The 18,315-nt window shown below is 41.0% G+C and overlaps 1 protein-coding gene across 1 annotated transcript in view; it reads left to right on the top strand.

Moving 5' to 3' along the window:
* The window catches only part of PTPRN2 (protein tyrosine phosphatase, receptor type N2), a 636,077-nt gene that overhangs the window by 547,347 nt on the left and 70,415 nt on the right, over positions 1-18,315 (top strand). Inside the window, exon 13 of the mRNA XM_025197792.1 lies at positions 15,074-15,221. Within this exon, the coding sequence (XP_025053577.1) occupies positions 15,074-15,221 (148 nt within the window). The remainder of the gene's footprint in view (positions 1-15,073; positions 15,222-18,315) is intronic.

The following is an 18,315-nucleotide window of genomic DNA, read 5'->3' as shown; positions in this document are numbered from 1 at the left end:
TATAAATAGTTTCCTACAATATCAGCTGTCTTAAAATCCTCGACAAAGGTGATGAGTCTGCATTCACTGCCAAAGATAAGTGAATTACATATATGAAGCAACTTATGTGGTATAGCTAGAATAATTTACAAAATCTGATTTGTAGTGGTTTTAGCCAAACAGGTCCTGCAGAAAGAGATCTAAAAATAGAGCATTAATTTGACCACATCCCAATAAAGCAAAGAAATGATGTAATAGAAAATGGTGTTTTTCCTTTGTCAGTGGCAAAATATTGCATATTAACAAACTTTCCTTAGAGTTTACTTTCAATATGTAGGTTAGAACACTAATTTTGTGCCTAGATAGACTTGATATTAAAGCTGCTATTGTCTTGACAGATTCTACTGATCTCATTTAACCTGCAGCATTTACCGACTTGAGACATCAAAGGCTTCATTTGGATCCCTGGTTAAGGATTTCAGAACAGGCTGTGGAAGTCTAGTCTTATGATTGTTCCATAGCAGGAGACCTACCCCAAGAATGATATTGTAGCACCAAGCGTTACACATCATACAGTAATTAGATGTATATATGCATAGTATATATAGCTGCTTCATTCCCCGTTGAAATACAGCCAGCTGTTGGGTGGAACTTCGCAATTCTTTAAAAACCCACATCCATAATCAAATATACCTGGAAAAAAACCCCAATTACTTAGAATGGCATAGGTATTCATTATGGCATCCTAAGTCAAGGGTCTTCTGCTTAATCTGTAAGCTGTATGGTAAGATGTGTAAGGCAGGAGATGAATATTGCATTCAAGGAAAATACATTGAGTTGGGTGGGCTGTTGTAATTACATGAGGCAGAATTTTGCCTAAAATGGAGCTCAAATCAGAACACACCCAAGCACTGAGATTTCTGATTCAGCCTGTTTCTTTTAGGCATAAAAGAACATAATGGAGTCGGTTTCATTAAGCACCTATTGCAATGTGAAAAGAAATTTTACATCCCCAAGAGTGGTCCTAGTGTAGCATTCAGATGTAGCATGCACATCCAGCAGGTGCCCAAGCATAAACTCATGATGTCCAACTTAAGAGTATTTGTGCTATTATGGTGTTTGCACATTAACTAACAAGTCTCTGATTTGTGTCCCTATCTGGACAGACAGTTTCTATTATCTCCTATTACCCTGAAGTCAAACAGTGAGCTTTGTTACCCAAAAGAGAAGTAGGAACAGTATCTGTTAAAATAAGACAAATATGTTAATTTAAAAATTACCAACAATTATAGTATATGTGTTGGTTCTGTAGAAGGAAATGCATGCGTGTGTGTCATGTACAGCATCACTATAACAAACAAATTTGTGCTGGTGGAAAGGCATGCACAGGTTCTTGACTTGTCAAAGATGTGTAGACAAAGGCACCTTGGGAATGTGAAATCTTCGGAGTATTTGGCCTGATACAGTGAATATTTAAGTTCCTGGAAGCCTGTCCACGGTAGTAGTAGTGATGATAGCGCCTAGGTAGCACCTTTCAGCAGTAGGTCTCAAATCGCATTCCAGAGAAGGTCAGTCTCATTAGCCAAATTTTGCAGAGAGGGAAACTAAAACCCAGAATGGACTCTGCCCTGTCCAAGGACATCTGGCAGGTTACAAGCAGAGCTGAAGCTACAACCTACTCTATTCCTAGTTCAAGATGTAACTACAGGGCTTACTGCTTCCACTAGACCCGCGCATTAAGCCTGTGGGTAATAATATTACTCGCCTTTTCTTGTGTCTGCTCACACTCTTACAAAACGTTCATGTCATGCTGTTTAAGCAGGTTTACTCGCGTTTTAATATTTAGTTCTGAGAGATGATTCAGTGTTGGTCTTTCTATCTAGGAGCAAGCTATTATTTACCTGGTTAACTGGCTATAACATGCTTAAATTATTTTCTAGCATTCTTCAAACAGAAAATCTCAGCTGTACCCAGGATGGGAATGTTCAGACCACAATTGGTTACCTCGCCCATCCTTTTCTCCCAAAGGTGAAAGGAGATATTTGCTTTTGTTTAATTGCTTTTCTGTGGCTAATGCTTATTTTTCTAAGTTAATTTTTTTCCCTTCTTCCCATTTTTGGGGGTATCAAATCTGGGTTCATTTTTCTGGTTTTTAGGAAAGTAGCATCTGCTTTCATCATAGCCCCTGTGTCTTTTCTATTAGCCCCACATTTTCTGTTACTGGCTTCCCTCTCAAATTGCCCATTATTTTCTCCTTATTCCTCTTATTTTGTTCTCTTTCCTCTTGCTTCCTGGATTCTCATCTTTGGGTCAGACCATCTGCTGTTCAAAATCCCAGAGAAGGCGGATAAGAACTGGAATGTTAACGGAAATGAGACGCTTGCTGTTGTGGACAGGGTTTGAGTATCAGCAGACAGGATCTTCCCCCAAACTGCTGAATCACCTTCAGCATATTAGCTCTGCAGTGGGGGGATATGGAAGGGCAGAAAGAGGACAGAAACAAGAAGTGTCTTCTTTCTGCGTTAGTGTAGTTCATCATCATTTCCCTTGATGCCTAGATGGATTTCCTTGCATTTTCATGTTGCTGACCACAACAAGAGAGGCTAGGCAAGTTGCTGGGAAACCTCTGTATCTGTAACTCCTGAAATAACCAAGACTGGAAAGGCAGTGTGGAAGCACATTAGCATGAATGTTCCAAGATTGAGGATGTATTTGTGCTGGTACCTAGAGTTTGGCCATCCATAATTTATCACACAGTTTGCACATTAAAGTTTCCTAGCCCTGTCTCTTGCATGGACTCTTCCATGAAAAGGCCTGTTTTTTTTTTTCCATTTCTCACCTCCTTGCTTCCCTTTACACATGCATGGTGAGCATGAATTGTATAAATGTTCATGATGTGCATATTATATCTATAATAAATCTCATACTGACTGCCATTTTTCAGTTTCTTATCTTTCCTAAGTGGTTTTAATGTCTCTTAGGGTGGCATAATTGCTCTCAGGGAAGGACTGGCCTGTTTTCCTTTTCTGCTCTCAGGCAGAGCTGTAATTTGGCCCCAACCTCTAAAATCATGTTGTATCTCTTTAATATATTTAGTCATGCTTGGTTGGATTTTCCATAATCTCATTATTTTTGTTGAATTTAACCACGTGTAGACAGAGGTCTTTTTATATATCACTTCAGTACTAGATAGCTGTTACTCAATAATATTTGTATGGGATGAATGCATTATGGATTTTCAAAATATCATAATTCCTTACGACATAAATTTGCAAATACCACATCCAATAGGGAGCCCAATTGTGCTAAATTGTGTTCCTGGGTCTTGAGAGGGTGTGGCTCCTACTACTGTGCCCTCAATTAAATAATGAGATGCGTTATATTTGTATAGGTCTTTGGCACACCTTATCTGTCATTAAGTTGCATGTAAATCTTGGGTTTTCTAATATGATATGCAGATGAATATTATTAGTGGGGGGGAAGGGAAGCAGCAGAATGGATCATCTCATAAATACTTTATAAATTAAAGGAACAAGTCAATATATGTGCAAGTGCAATTATGTACTAGAAAAGGTGAACAAGTCTTAGTTTGCAGGGTACAACACTGTCACATTTTTGTGAAATTATAACTCTTTGCCAGGGTTGATGGGCTTGTTTGTATTTTATTTTTTTAATTAGTGACATCTGCTAATTTTTTTTTATATAATTGTATGGTTTGTGGTTTTGCTTTTTAACAACATGAGCACAAGTTCATCCCAAACCTCAGTTGAATAATTTAACATCCTCCATCCTTGGTGTCTCTTTCCATTTTTCAAAGTTCTCTTTAAAAGTGTCATGCACATCCTAGTCATAATATGTCAAATACAGTGAAACAGCAACATTAGGTATCTAGCTCACTCAAAAATATCCTTCTTCTTCCTTAATTATACTTTTTTTTTTATTGTCAAAAGCCAGTATAGGAAGGTGGGGAAAAGTGGCTCTCATTTCAGCCAATTAATCTGTTGCCTCTTTACTGATCTGGAATTTCCTGTCTAATCCAAATATAGCGTTGTCTTTCAATTAAATTAATGTCTTAACAAACAATGTTAATCTTGTACCTTTTAAAAAAAACAAAACAAACCCAACCTACTTCCAAGTTGCATATCAAAATAAAATCAAATGTGCTTATTAGCACTATTTTAGGCCCTTTTTATGAATAATCATGATAAGAAAAATGAACCTATGATTAAGGCCCAAGCCTATGAGTCAAGATCTGACTTTTCTTCCCAACTGTACTCTGTCACTTTGGGCAATTAACTAAAACATGTTTGCTCTTTCACTTTCCCATCTGTAAAATGGCAATAATACTTGCTTCCCTTGAAGGAGTATTGTGAATGCTTTGAGACAGTTGGGTGGAAGGTCCTATAGAAATGCAAAAGCTTATAAAGGAATAATTGTATTCCTTTTTTAGTAAGCATCTTATCCCTTTTATCGAAGGTTTATTTAAAGCAATGTAATTGTAGGGATGAAACTTCATAGGCATAATTTGGATTTTAAGGGCTGGTAAGGGCGGGGATGGTTGTATTTTAAGACCTGGAAGATATTACTAGTAGGTGGTAACCCTGGAGAAGGGGTTCTTCATGGGATGAATTTTTTACTTCCTCCACATTTATAGGTACAGTAAGTTCCTTAGAATTCTGTGTTCTTACTTTAACAGCATTTATTTTTAGTTCCCTTTTTTTAAAATCCCCCTGGCCCCATCCTTTCTAACTCTAACAATGGTTAGTATAACATGTAATTTTCAGGAGTTTCAGCAGAGCTGAAAACCTGCGTCAGCCCCCACCAGGTTGTATCCAGCCATTTCATTTGGATTTCATTGAGCACCTTTGGCAGCTGGGAGCTATAAGAAAAGGGATTAGCAAGTGTTTGTCTGACATGCACTGATCCCAGCACCTGCTGATTGGATTGAAATAATCCTTTTACATGTTACAAAACTATTATCGGAGCATTGAGAGAGGGGGGAGATAGTGATATCCACTGCATCAAGGGTATATTAATTTAAGTAAATAGAATACAGGTTGCCATTTAATGTTCTTGTGAATTATAAGCATAATGTAAAAGTTGTGTTGCAGTTTATGTTGATGGATGCCATTCCGTGCACAGATGAGATTTCCCTAGAGGTCCCAGGGCAATCCTTTTAAATTATTTTAGATGATATGCTATAGCAAGATTGTGCTCTTTGAGTACATGCTTAGTCATTTACAATAATCTTTGCCTCTATAAATATACAATCTAAAGTACCAGATGTCAATTCTGATTGTTTACTGGTATCACAATAGAAGTCAGCATATATTGTTTAATTATGCAATCTATTTAGAACAATCTAGAAAAAATCTTCTTATCTGAGGTGCATAGTTGTTTGCTAAGAAAAATGTTTCCATCTATTTTTCTGTTTTGTTTTTTTGCCATCACCATCCATCATATCAAGATGATATAGTGGTATTTTATGGCAAGGCTGTTAAATTTTCATAATACTTTTGCAAGGCTAAATTAAAAGAGAGCTCTCTTCAAAAACTGCCCTTTTCACTAACATAATTAGATATTGAGAAAGATGGGCAAATTTTTAAAATAGGAAAACTTCAAATATTGATCAGAACTACTACTCAGTGTAATTCCTGAATATCTGTACAGATTTAAGTAACCTCCCCCCCTTTTTTTTAAAAACTATTGTACAAAGATTTTCATTTGTGATCTTGCAGTTATGGGATTAGAAGGGACCTCACAGGCCTTTGCAGGATATGCCATTTTTAAACCATCCCAGATCGGTGCCCATCCAGCTTCCTTTTGAAAAGCTCTTTTTGAAGAAGACCCCACTATCTTCTGATAGAAGTGAGAAAAGGAGTTTACATATTTTGTGTAAAATGGGTATATAGTATAATATACATATGAAATCTTAGCTCTACTGAAGTCATAGTGAATTTTACTCTTAAGAGAAGTGTATCCAGGATTTCAGATTTGGTATTGAAAGGGATGTGGATTTGGGTGAGGGTGAGGTGTTGTGTTTTGGGGGTTTTACTCTAGACTTGGGAAACAGATAATGAGTTCTCAGGTCACATTATATGTTAGCTTTTTGCTCCTTGGATTTTACTCAGAGGACACATCAAGCCTCACCTCTCTTCCCACTTAATATGACAACATGGAGCCATTATAATTTAGTCTGTGAAGATCACAGTTACACTACTTTTGTTAGATATACTAACTGGGAGGAGGAAGGGAGCAGTGAGCAGGACACAAACCCTTGGCACCACAATGCTTCTCCCACCCCAGGAGTTTTTGCCATGGCAGGTGTAGCCCTGCACTGACCAGCCACAGGTGCAATGTAGATGCAACTCCACATGCAGCAAGGGGCAAGCAGAATGGTAGCCCTTTGGGAGTCTGCCATGGGAGGTGCAGCCCTACGAGCAATACTGTATTGAGGGGAAGCAAACAGGAGACCAGGTGCAGCTCCCAGGGAACCTGCCCCAAGGGGTTACTGCAGCCTGACCCCATGCTGCTATATTCACAGCAGCAGAAGCTACCTCCAGTGGAGAGCTAGGACAGATAAGACTCCACTCCTCCCTGCCCCAACCTTAGTCTCCATTGGTCAGCATTATTCCCCTGCCCTGAGCACTGAAGGAGCTTACTTTGTCCCTGTCTAAACATTTAAGGAGAGGGAGGCCTAATATGCAGGATTGCCTTGGGAACTGATAGATATCCTGAGCAGCATGAACATCTATGATGCTAACCCTGTAACTGTGAATTCTTTTTCACAATGTATCACTTGCCAGAAAATGTATGTGATGAGGTTGAATTGTTTAATGCCTTGGAGAAAGGGGGCACCATGTGGCCACGCAGCATGGGCTAGTGGAGCCTAGGGGGTGCCACATGGGGCCAGTCGGATCCAGCCTCTGAGTGTGGGGGATGGAAGCCTGGCTGTGGGCTTCCGCACTGGGGGAGCTGAGAGCTGCAGAGTTGGGGCTGTGTGTGCGCGCGCGCGTGCATCCTCACAGGGAGTGGGGGTCTGAAAGCACCGGGGGAGGGGGGGGATGCACATGCGTGCCCCCATTCCGGATTTTCTGACCCCGTTCCTGACTTCTCTAAAATGATTATGGTCACCCTACTCACGCCTCTTCCAGTGGTAATTGTAAGAATGTACAGAATATAAATAGGTTTCGAAAGAATAATCTTGCCTGAACAAATTTTTATTGCTTTTCTAAAATACAATCACAAATTCAGCAAATGAAGTGAAAGCAAAACCTCTATTTAGATTTTAAAATAGCATTGAAACCGTCTCATGAATTGTTAATTGAAAAATTTATTTAAATTATTTTAAGGGACTCATGGATTGAAATGTAGCTAAAGGAGGGTACACAGAGCAAGAATAAACAGCAGTGTATAGGTCTAGAGAAATCTAGCAAACTAGAATTGTTGTTGACATCAGCTTTTTTTAGCACCTTAATTATTGACCTTGGAAATACAAAAGAATGGCTTTTTTTTTAATGACATTTCAAAGTGAGGCCAAACTAGGAAGTGCTGTGGACAGAGGTAAGGATGGGGCAGGAATACAGACATACCTTGACTGAGACCATGAACAGGAAATAAAAAAAATAAAACTTCTACTGAATGCATAGTTATGATGAATGAGGGAATGGTCTGCACAAATCGTCTAGCTCCCAAATCAGCAGAGGAATGAAGTGGCAATATAGCAAAAGGGCAGTGGTCCAAATGAACACATACACTGTGAGAAAGATGAGTTGGAAGCAGTACAGGTGAAAGGACCTAGTTGTGACAGTAAGCAGCAAATGAAGTGTGCAGTATAAGAAAGGCCTGTACATTGTTGGGATGCACAAGCTATACTATCTCATAACAAAGCAAGGAATTAATAGTCCCTTCTAAAAAGGTTCTCAACTCCCTAGGAATTGTTGTCAATTCAGGGTATCAGATTTCCCTCATGATATGGTATTTACCTAAATTCAAGATGACTTAGAATTGAAGGTGCCTCCTCTCCCCAGTAATTAGCTTCTATGTATGGTAATTATAAACTTTGTTATAATTTCCCATGTATAGAATCTAAGTAGCGGAGGGTCATTTTAAATTCAATTCCTCCCCCCTACCATCACCACCACTGCAGTGGTGACAGCAGCAGCAGTGGGTCAAGCTGAAGGGAAAGCAGCGGTGGGGGGCAAGCAGCCTGTCGGCCCTTGCCCCTTGGCTGTCCTACTCGTACTGCTTGCTGCCCTGGTGCCTGTACCCCCAGTGCTTGCACCCCTCCTGCCTGTCCCTTCTGCTACTTCCCCCCCACTGCCATTTACCCTATAGAGTGGCTCCAGTCTGGCTTCAGCCTGGGGCATGGGGCACACCTGGTTGTGGCCCCAGACAGGCAGCAGCGATGGTGGCAGGTCCAACCTCAGGCTTGGGTTGGGTCCACAGCTGCTGTGCAGTCTGCCCTGTGCAGCATGATCTCCCCCTGCACCCTCACCCCTCCACAACCCCACTGCACTGCAGTCTCCCCTGCACTCCCCTCAGCCCCCCACATCACACAGTCTGCTCCATGATCTCCCCCACGCTCCCCTCACCTTGTACACTGTGTGGTCTCCCCTCTGCTCCCCACCCCGCCCTGTGCAGTCTCCCACTGGGTCAGGGCTGGAATTAGAGCCAGAGCTACAGCAGCTGCCTGTCCTAGGACATACCAAATCCAAGACAAGGTTTCTTTTTTCCCTATGCTGAATGGGGGTCTGGGGGCAGGGGGGAAACCTCGTCTTGGATTCGAGTAAATATGGTAATTACAAACTGAACAGTTCAGAGGTTGAAAAGCTGAAATGATCTGAGAGCTAGAGAGACCTGTTTGAGAGAGAGATTAAAAAGCTATTTGGCTAACTGGTAGCTAAGGAGCAGGCATGATCAAGAGTTCAGAAGATGTAAATTCAAAGGTAGGGAGAGCAGACATGGTTCTTTGGGTGAATCTAATATCTTTTATTAAACCAACTTAAATAGTTGGAAAAAAAATTCTTAGCAAGCTTTTGGGTTTAAAAACCCTTCGTCAGGCTGAAGAAGCATCTGCAGTTGGTGTGTGTGCTTTTCCTGGATGGAATGAGCAGTAGGGCAGGTGGGGAGGAGAGTTCATGGTTCAGTCCTCTAGCTGTTCCATGCACAACACTGGCTTGCTGAACTGGGGCTCTTGGTAGTACCAAGAGATCCAGCTAGGGTGAATGGGAAGAAACTAGAAAAAAAGAACATTTAGGTAAGCTTCCAGAGAGTAATTCATGGTAACGAACTTCTGAAAACTGGGAAGTCTGCCATGTGGGGTGCTGTACATTTAAAACTAGACTGAAGAGCAAAGCATCTTGCTGTATTTGAAGGGGTTGGGAATGGTGGATTTGGTAGGGCTTTTGCCATTCAGACTGCTGTACTTTTGAGCTCCAGGCAGGAGGAAAGAATTCTTCCCTGCAGCCTCTAAGGACCAAATATTAAAGCAGAAAAATAATGGAGAAAGCATGTGACATGTTTAAAGTAACGTGGACTTGCACAGAGAGGATAAATGCAGTGAGGTATGGAGAATCAAAGGGAGAAATAGGCAAAGAGGTTAAAGCTGAATGGAAAGTAGCTATGCAGTGAGGCTGGGATGTGCTGTAGCAGCAGAATGTATGAAGAAAGGGCTGGGACCACAGGTTAATAGCAACAAGGGGAAGCTTACATTCAAAGAGAATCTCAGAGTCCGATTGGAAAGAACAAGAGAAACGAGATGAAGAAGAGGCTGCTTCAAGCTGCTCAAGAGCCCTTCAGCATTTCATGTGCTGTTGCAGACACTGCATAATATAGAGAGCCCGTTCTCTTGCATCCATTTCTCCAGTGAGGAAACAAAGGGCAGCTGCCTGGAAGCACCTAACCCTTGAGATCAGCACAGTAGAGGTCTGCTCTTCTCACCATCTCAATATGGGAATAGGAACCAGCCATTTCCGTGCTGACATCTTACCTGGATGTTGCCAAAGTATTGTGTGGCTCTGTGGATCCATGTAAAGATATGGGTGCTGGTCAGGAGGTGAACTTCTAAGTTATCCTTGCACCCTGAAGTGATTTTTCTGGAAGTGTAGTGCCACAAGCGGGCACATTACAGTTCACTGCCCCCAGGCTGTCTTGGCGGATCCTCTGCTTTAGAGGTGGAGACCTGAGATTTGTTCAAGGAGCAAGGCCAGAGCTTCTGCTGAGCTCCATGGTTTGGGCACTTCACACATCTTGGGAGAATCCATGGGGTTTGTGATCTAGAGCTGCATTTACATCAAAGAGGTGTTAATCCCTGAACCTGACAAAAATCCTGAGCTCCTGGAGTCCCCTGCTCCCTATTGAGGCAGAGAGTCACAATGATCCCACTCCAGCATGTTAAATCCTTGTTTTGATTTCCTTGTAGTGTCTTTAGGAAAAGCAACTTGCATTTGCAAGTAATTAGGGGTATGGTGTGGGTCCGCTGTTCATAAGGATTAAAATTATATTCAGGCCACCTTTTTGTATTTGGCATTTGAGATTAGATTAAGCCCATTAGGCTTGGTCATTTAGAGTTGCTCATCTTTTATTGAAAGAGATGTCCCAATTCATGATGGGGGAGTGCCCGTCTGCCGAGACCAAGGTGGGCAGCGTTTTGCCAGATATTATTGCTTTTGGTAATTGCTGAACAGTGACTAAGAAAAAAGTGCTTTGAAAGCAGGGCCTGTCTAGACAGGTGAAAATACAGTAGTAATATTAAGAGACTCACCAGTACTATTAGGATTTTGGTTTGATACTCATTAGTCTTAATTTGTTCACAAAACACTTACCAAATACTGGGCCTTTGTGATAGACAAAAGGGATGCGGCAGCAATTTAACAGAATATTCAATTTAAAAACCACCTGAACCAAATCTAAACTAGGTGAGAAATCCTTGCCAAATCCAAACCAGATCTGAGTAGGCATTGCCTACCCATGCATTTTCAGGAATTTGTGTTCAGACTGTGTCAGGAGTCTGGTCCCAAGTGCACTAGTTCTCTGAGGCAGAGATCCACTGGCAAGGCCCCTCCCCAGGATGGCTTTTTCATTCCCTGGCACAAGGCTAATCTGGTACACTGAGACTTTTGAACTGGCATGTCCCCTGCTGTTGCAAAACACGAGGCTTTACTCTCAGGGTATTAATACATTTAAGAACAAGTCACCCCCACTGTGCGCTGCTAGGGTGACTCACATGAATCCACCCCCTTCCCTGGAAATCTTTAGTGGCAAGGACATCCCATCTGGACAAATGAGGGAAACATAATGCTACAAAATACAAATAGTGTACAGAATCACCAAGACCCCTTCTGCCTCAGGAAAATGAAAGCCCCAGGAAGCTAAGACTTGAATCAGGACTTGCAGCCAACCCTCAAGACAATAGCAATGAACTCAGTATTGTGGGCTCCTTGCTGAGGACTACTGAGTGGGCACCTTGGCAAAGCCAGCCACTTTATGTCTACGGAGAACTTTTAGTAGAATTAAAAGAATAGTGGCAATAACTGTTTTCTTTTGTGTGCTCTTGTGGGACAGTGAAAGAGCATGTGTGTTTGATGTATGGTTAATACATTTCTGTTGTGCCAGGCAAACACTGGAGAACACCTCTGAAAACATCCTAATTGCTGCATGCATTTGAGTAGATATGCAATCTCTAAAGTATCAGAAGCTCCACTCGGATTAGGATGCTCCGAGGAATTCTTAGGAGGCTATTTCAGAATAAATAAACTCCTCCTAGCAAAACAGCAACAGAAGTGTGCTTTATAGGGTTTTAAATGAAAGTTTGTTCATAGTTTAACTACTTCAAATTCTGAGGTTTTGAAGGCATCTCCTTTAAAAATGTGCTTTTAAAGATATTTTAAATTGGTTTTCACCTAAACAGGGACACTCAAAGATGTGTGGATACAGTTGTTTAAACATCTCATAAGTCTGGGTGCTTTCCATTTTGCTTTTTTCAAAAGCATTGAAAGAGTCCCTGTTGATCAACATGAGCAGCACAAAGGATCAATAATGATTGGCAATTGTCTTAATTAAAGCAAAGTTTTCCATGCATTGTCTTTATTTGTTTGTCCTTGCACTTTGGGTTCACAGGTAAGTTTCCAGAAAAAATTATTTTACTAGAAGAGAAAGCTATTCATTCGGGGGCGGGCGGTTAAAAGTACTATACGTTACTTTTTAAATCCACAGTACCTTCACTGTGTTAAATTACTCTATTTATGAATGTACAAAATTTTAAAAAAATTAAGATGAGTAAAGTTGCAGCAATGTGGACATGATGATGGTGAAAGCTATGTAAAATCTTATTTTAGGAATATGCAAGTACATACTGCACAAAGCTCTCTTATACCAAAGAAACATGGCTTTTTGGTAATTTGAACAGTATCAAATGGTCTCAGTTACTTTATTTTTCCATATATAAAAAAAATCCCATGTCTACCAACTATCCTTAATTTAAGAGGAATAATTTTTTTTTTATTAGCAATATGCAGCAGATGTGCCCTGTTCATCACCTTATTTTGGGTAATCTAGAAATACATCCACTATCTATGCTTGTGGTAAGGGCATCAATATTTCTTTGTCTCCAAATATATCTTTTCTTGTCCATTATGTTAAATGCCGTTACTCCTTACATCCCTGCTTTTCTTATGAAGATCCTCATTTATGAATTTATTAGTATTGCTAAGTTTGATTTCCCCAAACTAATGCACACTTATACTCGCACACCACCATAAATATGTGTACACTCTCACTTTTAGAAAACAAAGCAGTGTGCAAGACAAAATATACTGAAAAATGTTGTTAAATTTGCATCATGCTTTGTGTGTAATATGTGATGACAGTGTAGCAAAGCTTGCATTTGGCAAAAGACTGGGTTAAAACTTCTGACGGCTTTCTGAAAAACCTGCAGAGAGGATGATAGCCTTTCTTCCTTAGAAGTGAGTACATGATATAAAATAGGTTGTGTAAAATACACTTTCAGTTCCTCAAAATTATTTCCTATTTTGTTAAACTTCCATGAAACCTTTCCAGGAAACTTATTTTTAGGCAAGCGCAGTGGAAGAAATAGCTGTGCTAATAAGTGATTGAAAAAACAAGCAAAGGAAGGGACAGCTTTTGCTGCAAATAGGGAGCTCTTCAGGAATAAAGGAAGGAACCAATAGTGTGGCTTCACATAACAGCTTTGCCACAAACTTGCTTTCTGAGCTTCAGCATGTCACTCAACCTCTTAGTGCCTCACTTCCTCCCACGGCTTTTACATCTGATGAAGGAACTAACCTCAAGTTATCTTAGCAGATAGGGAGGATATTTAATTTATAAATGCTTGCAAAGTGTTTTTGTGGTGTGTTCTTTGAAGATGCTATAGAAGGGAAAGTTATTCATAGATGTAGGGTCGGAAGGGACCTAAGTAGATCATCAAGTCCGACCCCCTGCCCTGGGCAGGAGAGAATACTGGGCTCAAATGACCCCAGCTAGGTGATTGTCAAGCCTCCTCTTAAAAGACCCTCAGGGTAAGAGCCAGCACCCCTTCCCTTGGAAGTTGGTTCCAGATCCTAGCCGCCCTGACTGTGAAATAGTGCCTTCTAATGTCCAGCCTGAACCTATTCTCAAAACAACTTATGGCCGTTATTCCTATTGCGTGTAAGGATTTAAAATGACATACGGAAGAATGATGTTATGGATATGAAAAATGAATTACAGGTTCTTATTTTGTTAAATTGAAAGAAGTTGATTGCCCACTCGGCTCCCAAAACTACTAGGTATTAGTTGGGGCTGGTACAGGCTTAAGGGGATCATGCCATGTAACCGAAGAACATGAAATGTCCCCACTTTTGCCAAACTCCTTCTCTCTCAAATTCAAGATTCAGCCTAATGCTGAATTCCATTTCCCATTTCTCCTGAAGGTTACAAAACCTGACAACCTTCCCATGCCCCACTTAGTAAGATGCCCGACCACTACAGAGACTTGCACTCCACAGATCTTCTTACCTGCACCAGTTTCCAGCCACAATTTGTAACAGTATTTATTAACATTTATTAACATCACCTTTTTAGATGCAGCAGTTGGGCTACAGTACTGTGTTGCATGTCCCCTTCCATTCAAGCCATGTGAAATGTTACTGCCAGCTGCAGAGCCTCTTCTAACTCAAGCTATAGCAGCTCATGGGGGACAGGGGTGTTCTGCATAGTCAGGGGTGCTAAGAATTGCCGGGTTGGGGGGGTTACAAACAGCACAGGCCAGGGGCTGGGCCAAGTGGCTGGGCTGTGATGGCATTTACTAGACTGGGTTAACCCATTTTAGATTTGATTAACCCAGCTCATTCTAAGGTTAGTTCACCTGTGAAGTAAACTAACTTTAGCCTGGGCCTACCATTTTTAGGGTGTTTAATCTCTATGAACCCCTACACACCTAGGCTTTGGGGTATGTCAGTCTAAGTGTAACTCTTGAATGTACCCCAATGGCCATGGGAGGAGTGCATTTCACATTCTTCTCTCCCTATTACTTTCTGCATTCTGGGCAGTAAAAGGTTACAGGGAAGAAAATCCTGATGTCCAAGAGCCTTTTCTCTTTTCCCCTACCCTTCCACAAGACATCAGGAGTTGGCCTTCTCCAGACAATGTGGTTAGACATTCCCCTCTAAGATGAGAAGGCGCATTTTATTATCCAGTATTGCAAAAAAATAAATACATAAATAAATAAGTTAAAAAGTGTGTGTGTGTGTGTGTGTGTGTGTGTGTGTGTGTGTAAGTGATCAGTAATTCCATACTCTTCTCTAAGCTACATTTGTGAATGTCAAGTTTGTCATACCTAGTAAATGCATGCACCAGTCTATAGGATAAGGCATGTACCCAACCTTGAAGAGCTTACAATCTAACAAGTAAATGATTTGTTTTAAAAATGAACATTTGTTTCTATATCATACCTTGATACTGAGTGTAAAACAGACATATGGGATGCTTTAGGTAGTGAAGATATTCAATAACTGCTTTCAACCCCAAGAATATTCTTTTAGCTCAGTCTCATTTAAGTAGTGTAGTGCTTGATGTTATCTTCTTTTAATTCCAGTCCTATATGGAAGACCATCTGAAGAATAAGAATCGTCTGGAAAAAGAGTGGGAAGCTCTTTGTGCTTATCAAGCTGAACCCAATGTTGCTACCATTGGACAGAAGGAAGAGAACATTCAAAAGAATCGCTCTGAAACTGTAGTACCATGTAGGTACAGTTTACTTGGAGGGATTATGTATTAATTGATGTTTTCTCTACTACCTTTGAGTACTTTGAGAGCTATGGAGCATTATGCAAAACAGTGATTATTTTTTTCTGTACAAATGGAAATCAGAGCTATAAATATTGGCTTGATCTGTATCCTGTTGTCCTGTTAGACTGTTGTGTTCTCTTCTCATAAGTTTTACTTGCAAAATGCATAACTGTGTCATACAACACTTTGGCAGCAGTGACAGCAAGTGCTGTACCTTGTAAATCAATCCCTAGTGTGCTTTTCAAACATTAGAATGCAATTTATGTACAAGAGCAGCAATTGTGATCACTCAACAGAAATAAGGTTGGCTTGGCTTTAGACAATCCAGTGTCATGTCCATCCAAAGTAGTAATACCAGCAGTTTGTAATTAGAGCTAGTGTGATCCGTTTATCAGATGCTCAGCTGTTGTGAATGAGCCCCAGTAGGCTTCATTGGAAAAGCTTACACACTGGCTGCTATTCTCTGTTAGGCTTAGAATAAAAGCAAGGCTGTGAAATGACCAGTATTTATACTGCTAGGATCTGTTGTTTTATGTACGAGGATACCTTTGTGAATCCACATAAAAACAGCATATTTTCTGTATTTTTTTTTTCTGGTGCATCACTCCACTGGCAGTAACTATTTGCTGAGTGCTGTCACAAACACAGACAGAAATGGCCAGCTATTTTTTATCAAGTAACCAATGGAACAAAACTGAAACGAGGAACAGACTGAGCTCCCAACTATAAATAGAGCTGTACTTCGGAGTGCCCTCAGTCTAGCTGTGTAGGTTGGCAGACATATTATATATAAAATGGAAATGGTTAAAAAGCCTTAAAAGCATCGGGGGGTGTTTCTTGTGGCAGAGTTAAGTCAGTATTTAGAGATGGGAGAAATGTCAATAGGTAATACAGCACCTTAGGTAAGAGCCTATTTTAAAGCTGAGGATTACCTAGCATCATATTACTGCTTAATTGAGCCTGCGGAAAATGATACTGGTTTTTCAGTAGGTGACATCTTTTTCTCTGAGTCCCAGCTAAGCCAGTTCTTCCATATGAGGTGGTGGACACTGTGCTATAGAGAGGCGTCATGTTGGCAAAATAAAATGGAAGTATTTTAGTCCAGTAAAAATTGTGCAAGAGTGAAAGTGATATAAACTGCTCCCCTGGCTATACTGAAATATGGGAAATGTAATTATGTCCACACTGTACTTGAAATTCCACCGATATCTTGAATTGGACAAACCAGATTTCACTTTCTTCACTGCTTACTAATGAACAGCTAGCTTGTCAGTGAGATATAGGTTAAAAAAAGTTAAATTTTGATAGAGCAATGACCATGTAGTCAAATGAAGATGGTTGTGTATAAAATATACATTTTAATTGATTCATTTAGTAAGAAAATCTTTTTCAATTTACACGTTAGCAAAATAATGATTTCCATTAATTATCTACCATGCACAGGTACCTTGTACACGCCAGAGTTTATTGCTTCATTCTAATATCACCTGTAGATGTACCCTATATGAAATATAATAGAGATAATAGTACTTCCTTAGCTTACATTTATCTTCAAAACACTCCTGTATTAAAGGTGTCAAAGCACCATGATACTATAGCAAAGAGGGCCATATCGGTAAGCAAGGTAAAGGAATGTAGAAAATGCAGAGAACGAGACTGGTGGTTCCTGAGCTCAGTGACTCCTGGCCAGGGTTCTGTGGGATCCTTTTAAGGATGCTGCAGGATGCTATGCAATATTAGCACTGTTAGGAATGTAAAAACCCATGCATGACTCACAAGGTAAACCCGGAGATATCAAATAGGAATCCATTGTGAGAAACATTCTGCCTTGTTGTGGTCTTTCTGAGTTCTTTGCAATAGAAAAATTGCCATTATATTTTTCCAGAGTCAAAAAAGGAGTGAAAGGTAAGAGCTGGCACTACCCAAGATGCAATTTGAGTCTAAAAAGGTTGAGAACCACCAGCATAGCTGCAGGAGATCTGGTTAATATTCAGCTGTAGTGTGAGGACTAGCATTAGGCCTGTCTAGTGTTGTCTTCTCTCTCTCTTTCTTTTCAGTTTCTTCCTTCCATATTATTTTTCCTTCATCTTTTCAACTTTGGCTACAGACCCCCACACCAAGGGGAAGAACTAGATTCGGGGCTCCTGAGGCAGCTCTCAGAGACCATAAAAGCTAAGGAGGCGGTAGTCTTGGGGGACCTAAACTACCCAGACATCTGCTGGGGGAGACAGACAGCAAAGTCCCACCGTTCACGCACGTTCCTATCCTGCGTACAGGACCTCCACCTGACGCAGGAGGTACACAGTCCCACTAGGGGGAATGCCTTACTGGACCTGGTATTGGCAACGGGGGATGATATGATAGGGGGCCTACAGATTGGTAGTCATCCGGGGGACAAGGATCACCAAATAACAGAATTCACCATAAGACATCGAGTGGGTAAGGTAACTAGTAGGGTGAAAGTGCTAGACTTTAGGAAAGCTGATTTCAATGAATTCAGGCGATTAGTCAAATGAACTCAGGCGATTAGTCAAGGACGCACTGCAGAGTAGGAGTTTTGAAGAGATGGGAACCCAGGAAGGGTGGCTGTGCCTTAAGGAAATGATCCTTCGGGCACAGAGGGAGACGATCCCAATGCGAGGAAAAAGAGGGAAAGGGGCCAAGAGGCTTCCTTGGCTGACCAGAGAAATCCAGGGCAGCCTGTGGACAAAAATGGGAGCATATAAAAAGTGGAAACGGGGAGAGATTACCAAAGAGGAGTATACCTCCTCTGCTCGCACTTGTAGGGAGGCAGTTAGACGGGCCAAAGCTACCATGGAGCTGAGGATGGCATCCCAAGTAAAGGATAACAAAAAATTGTTTTTTAGATATATAGGGAGTAAAAGGAAGGCCCAGGGAGAAATAGGACCCCTACTAAATGGGCAGAAGCAATTGGTGACGGACAGGGGGGACAAGGCTGAACTCCTCAACGAGTTCTTTGCCTCAGTGTTCCTAAGTGAGGGGCACGACAAGTCTCTCACTGGGGTTGTAGAGAGGCAGCAGCAAGGC

The sequence above is a fragment of the Alligator sinensis genome, unplaced genomic scaffold, assembly GCF_000455745.1.
Source record: "Alligator sinensis unplaced genomic scaffold, ASM45574v1 scaffold601_1, whole genome shotgun sequence".
NCBI classification, from domain to species: Eukaryota; Metazoa; Chordata; order Crocodylia; family Alligatoridae; genus Alligator; species Alligator sinensis.
The sequence above is the reverse complement of the archived record's forward strand: the minus strand, read 5'-3'. Positions and strand labels throughout refer to the sequence as shown.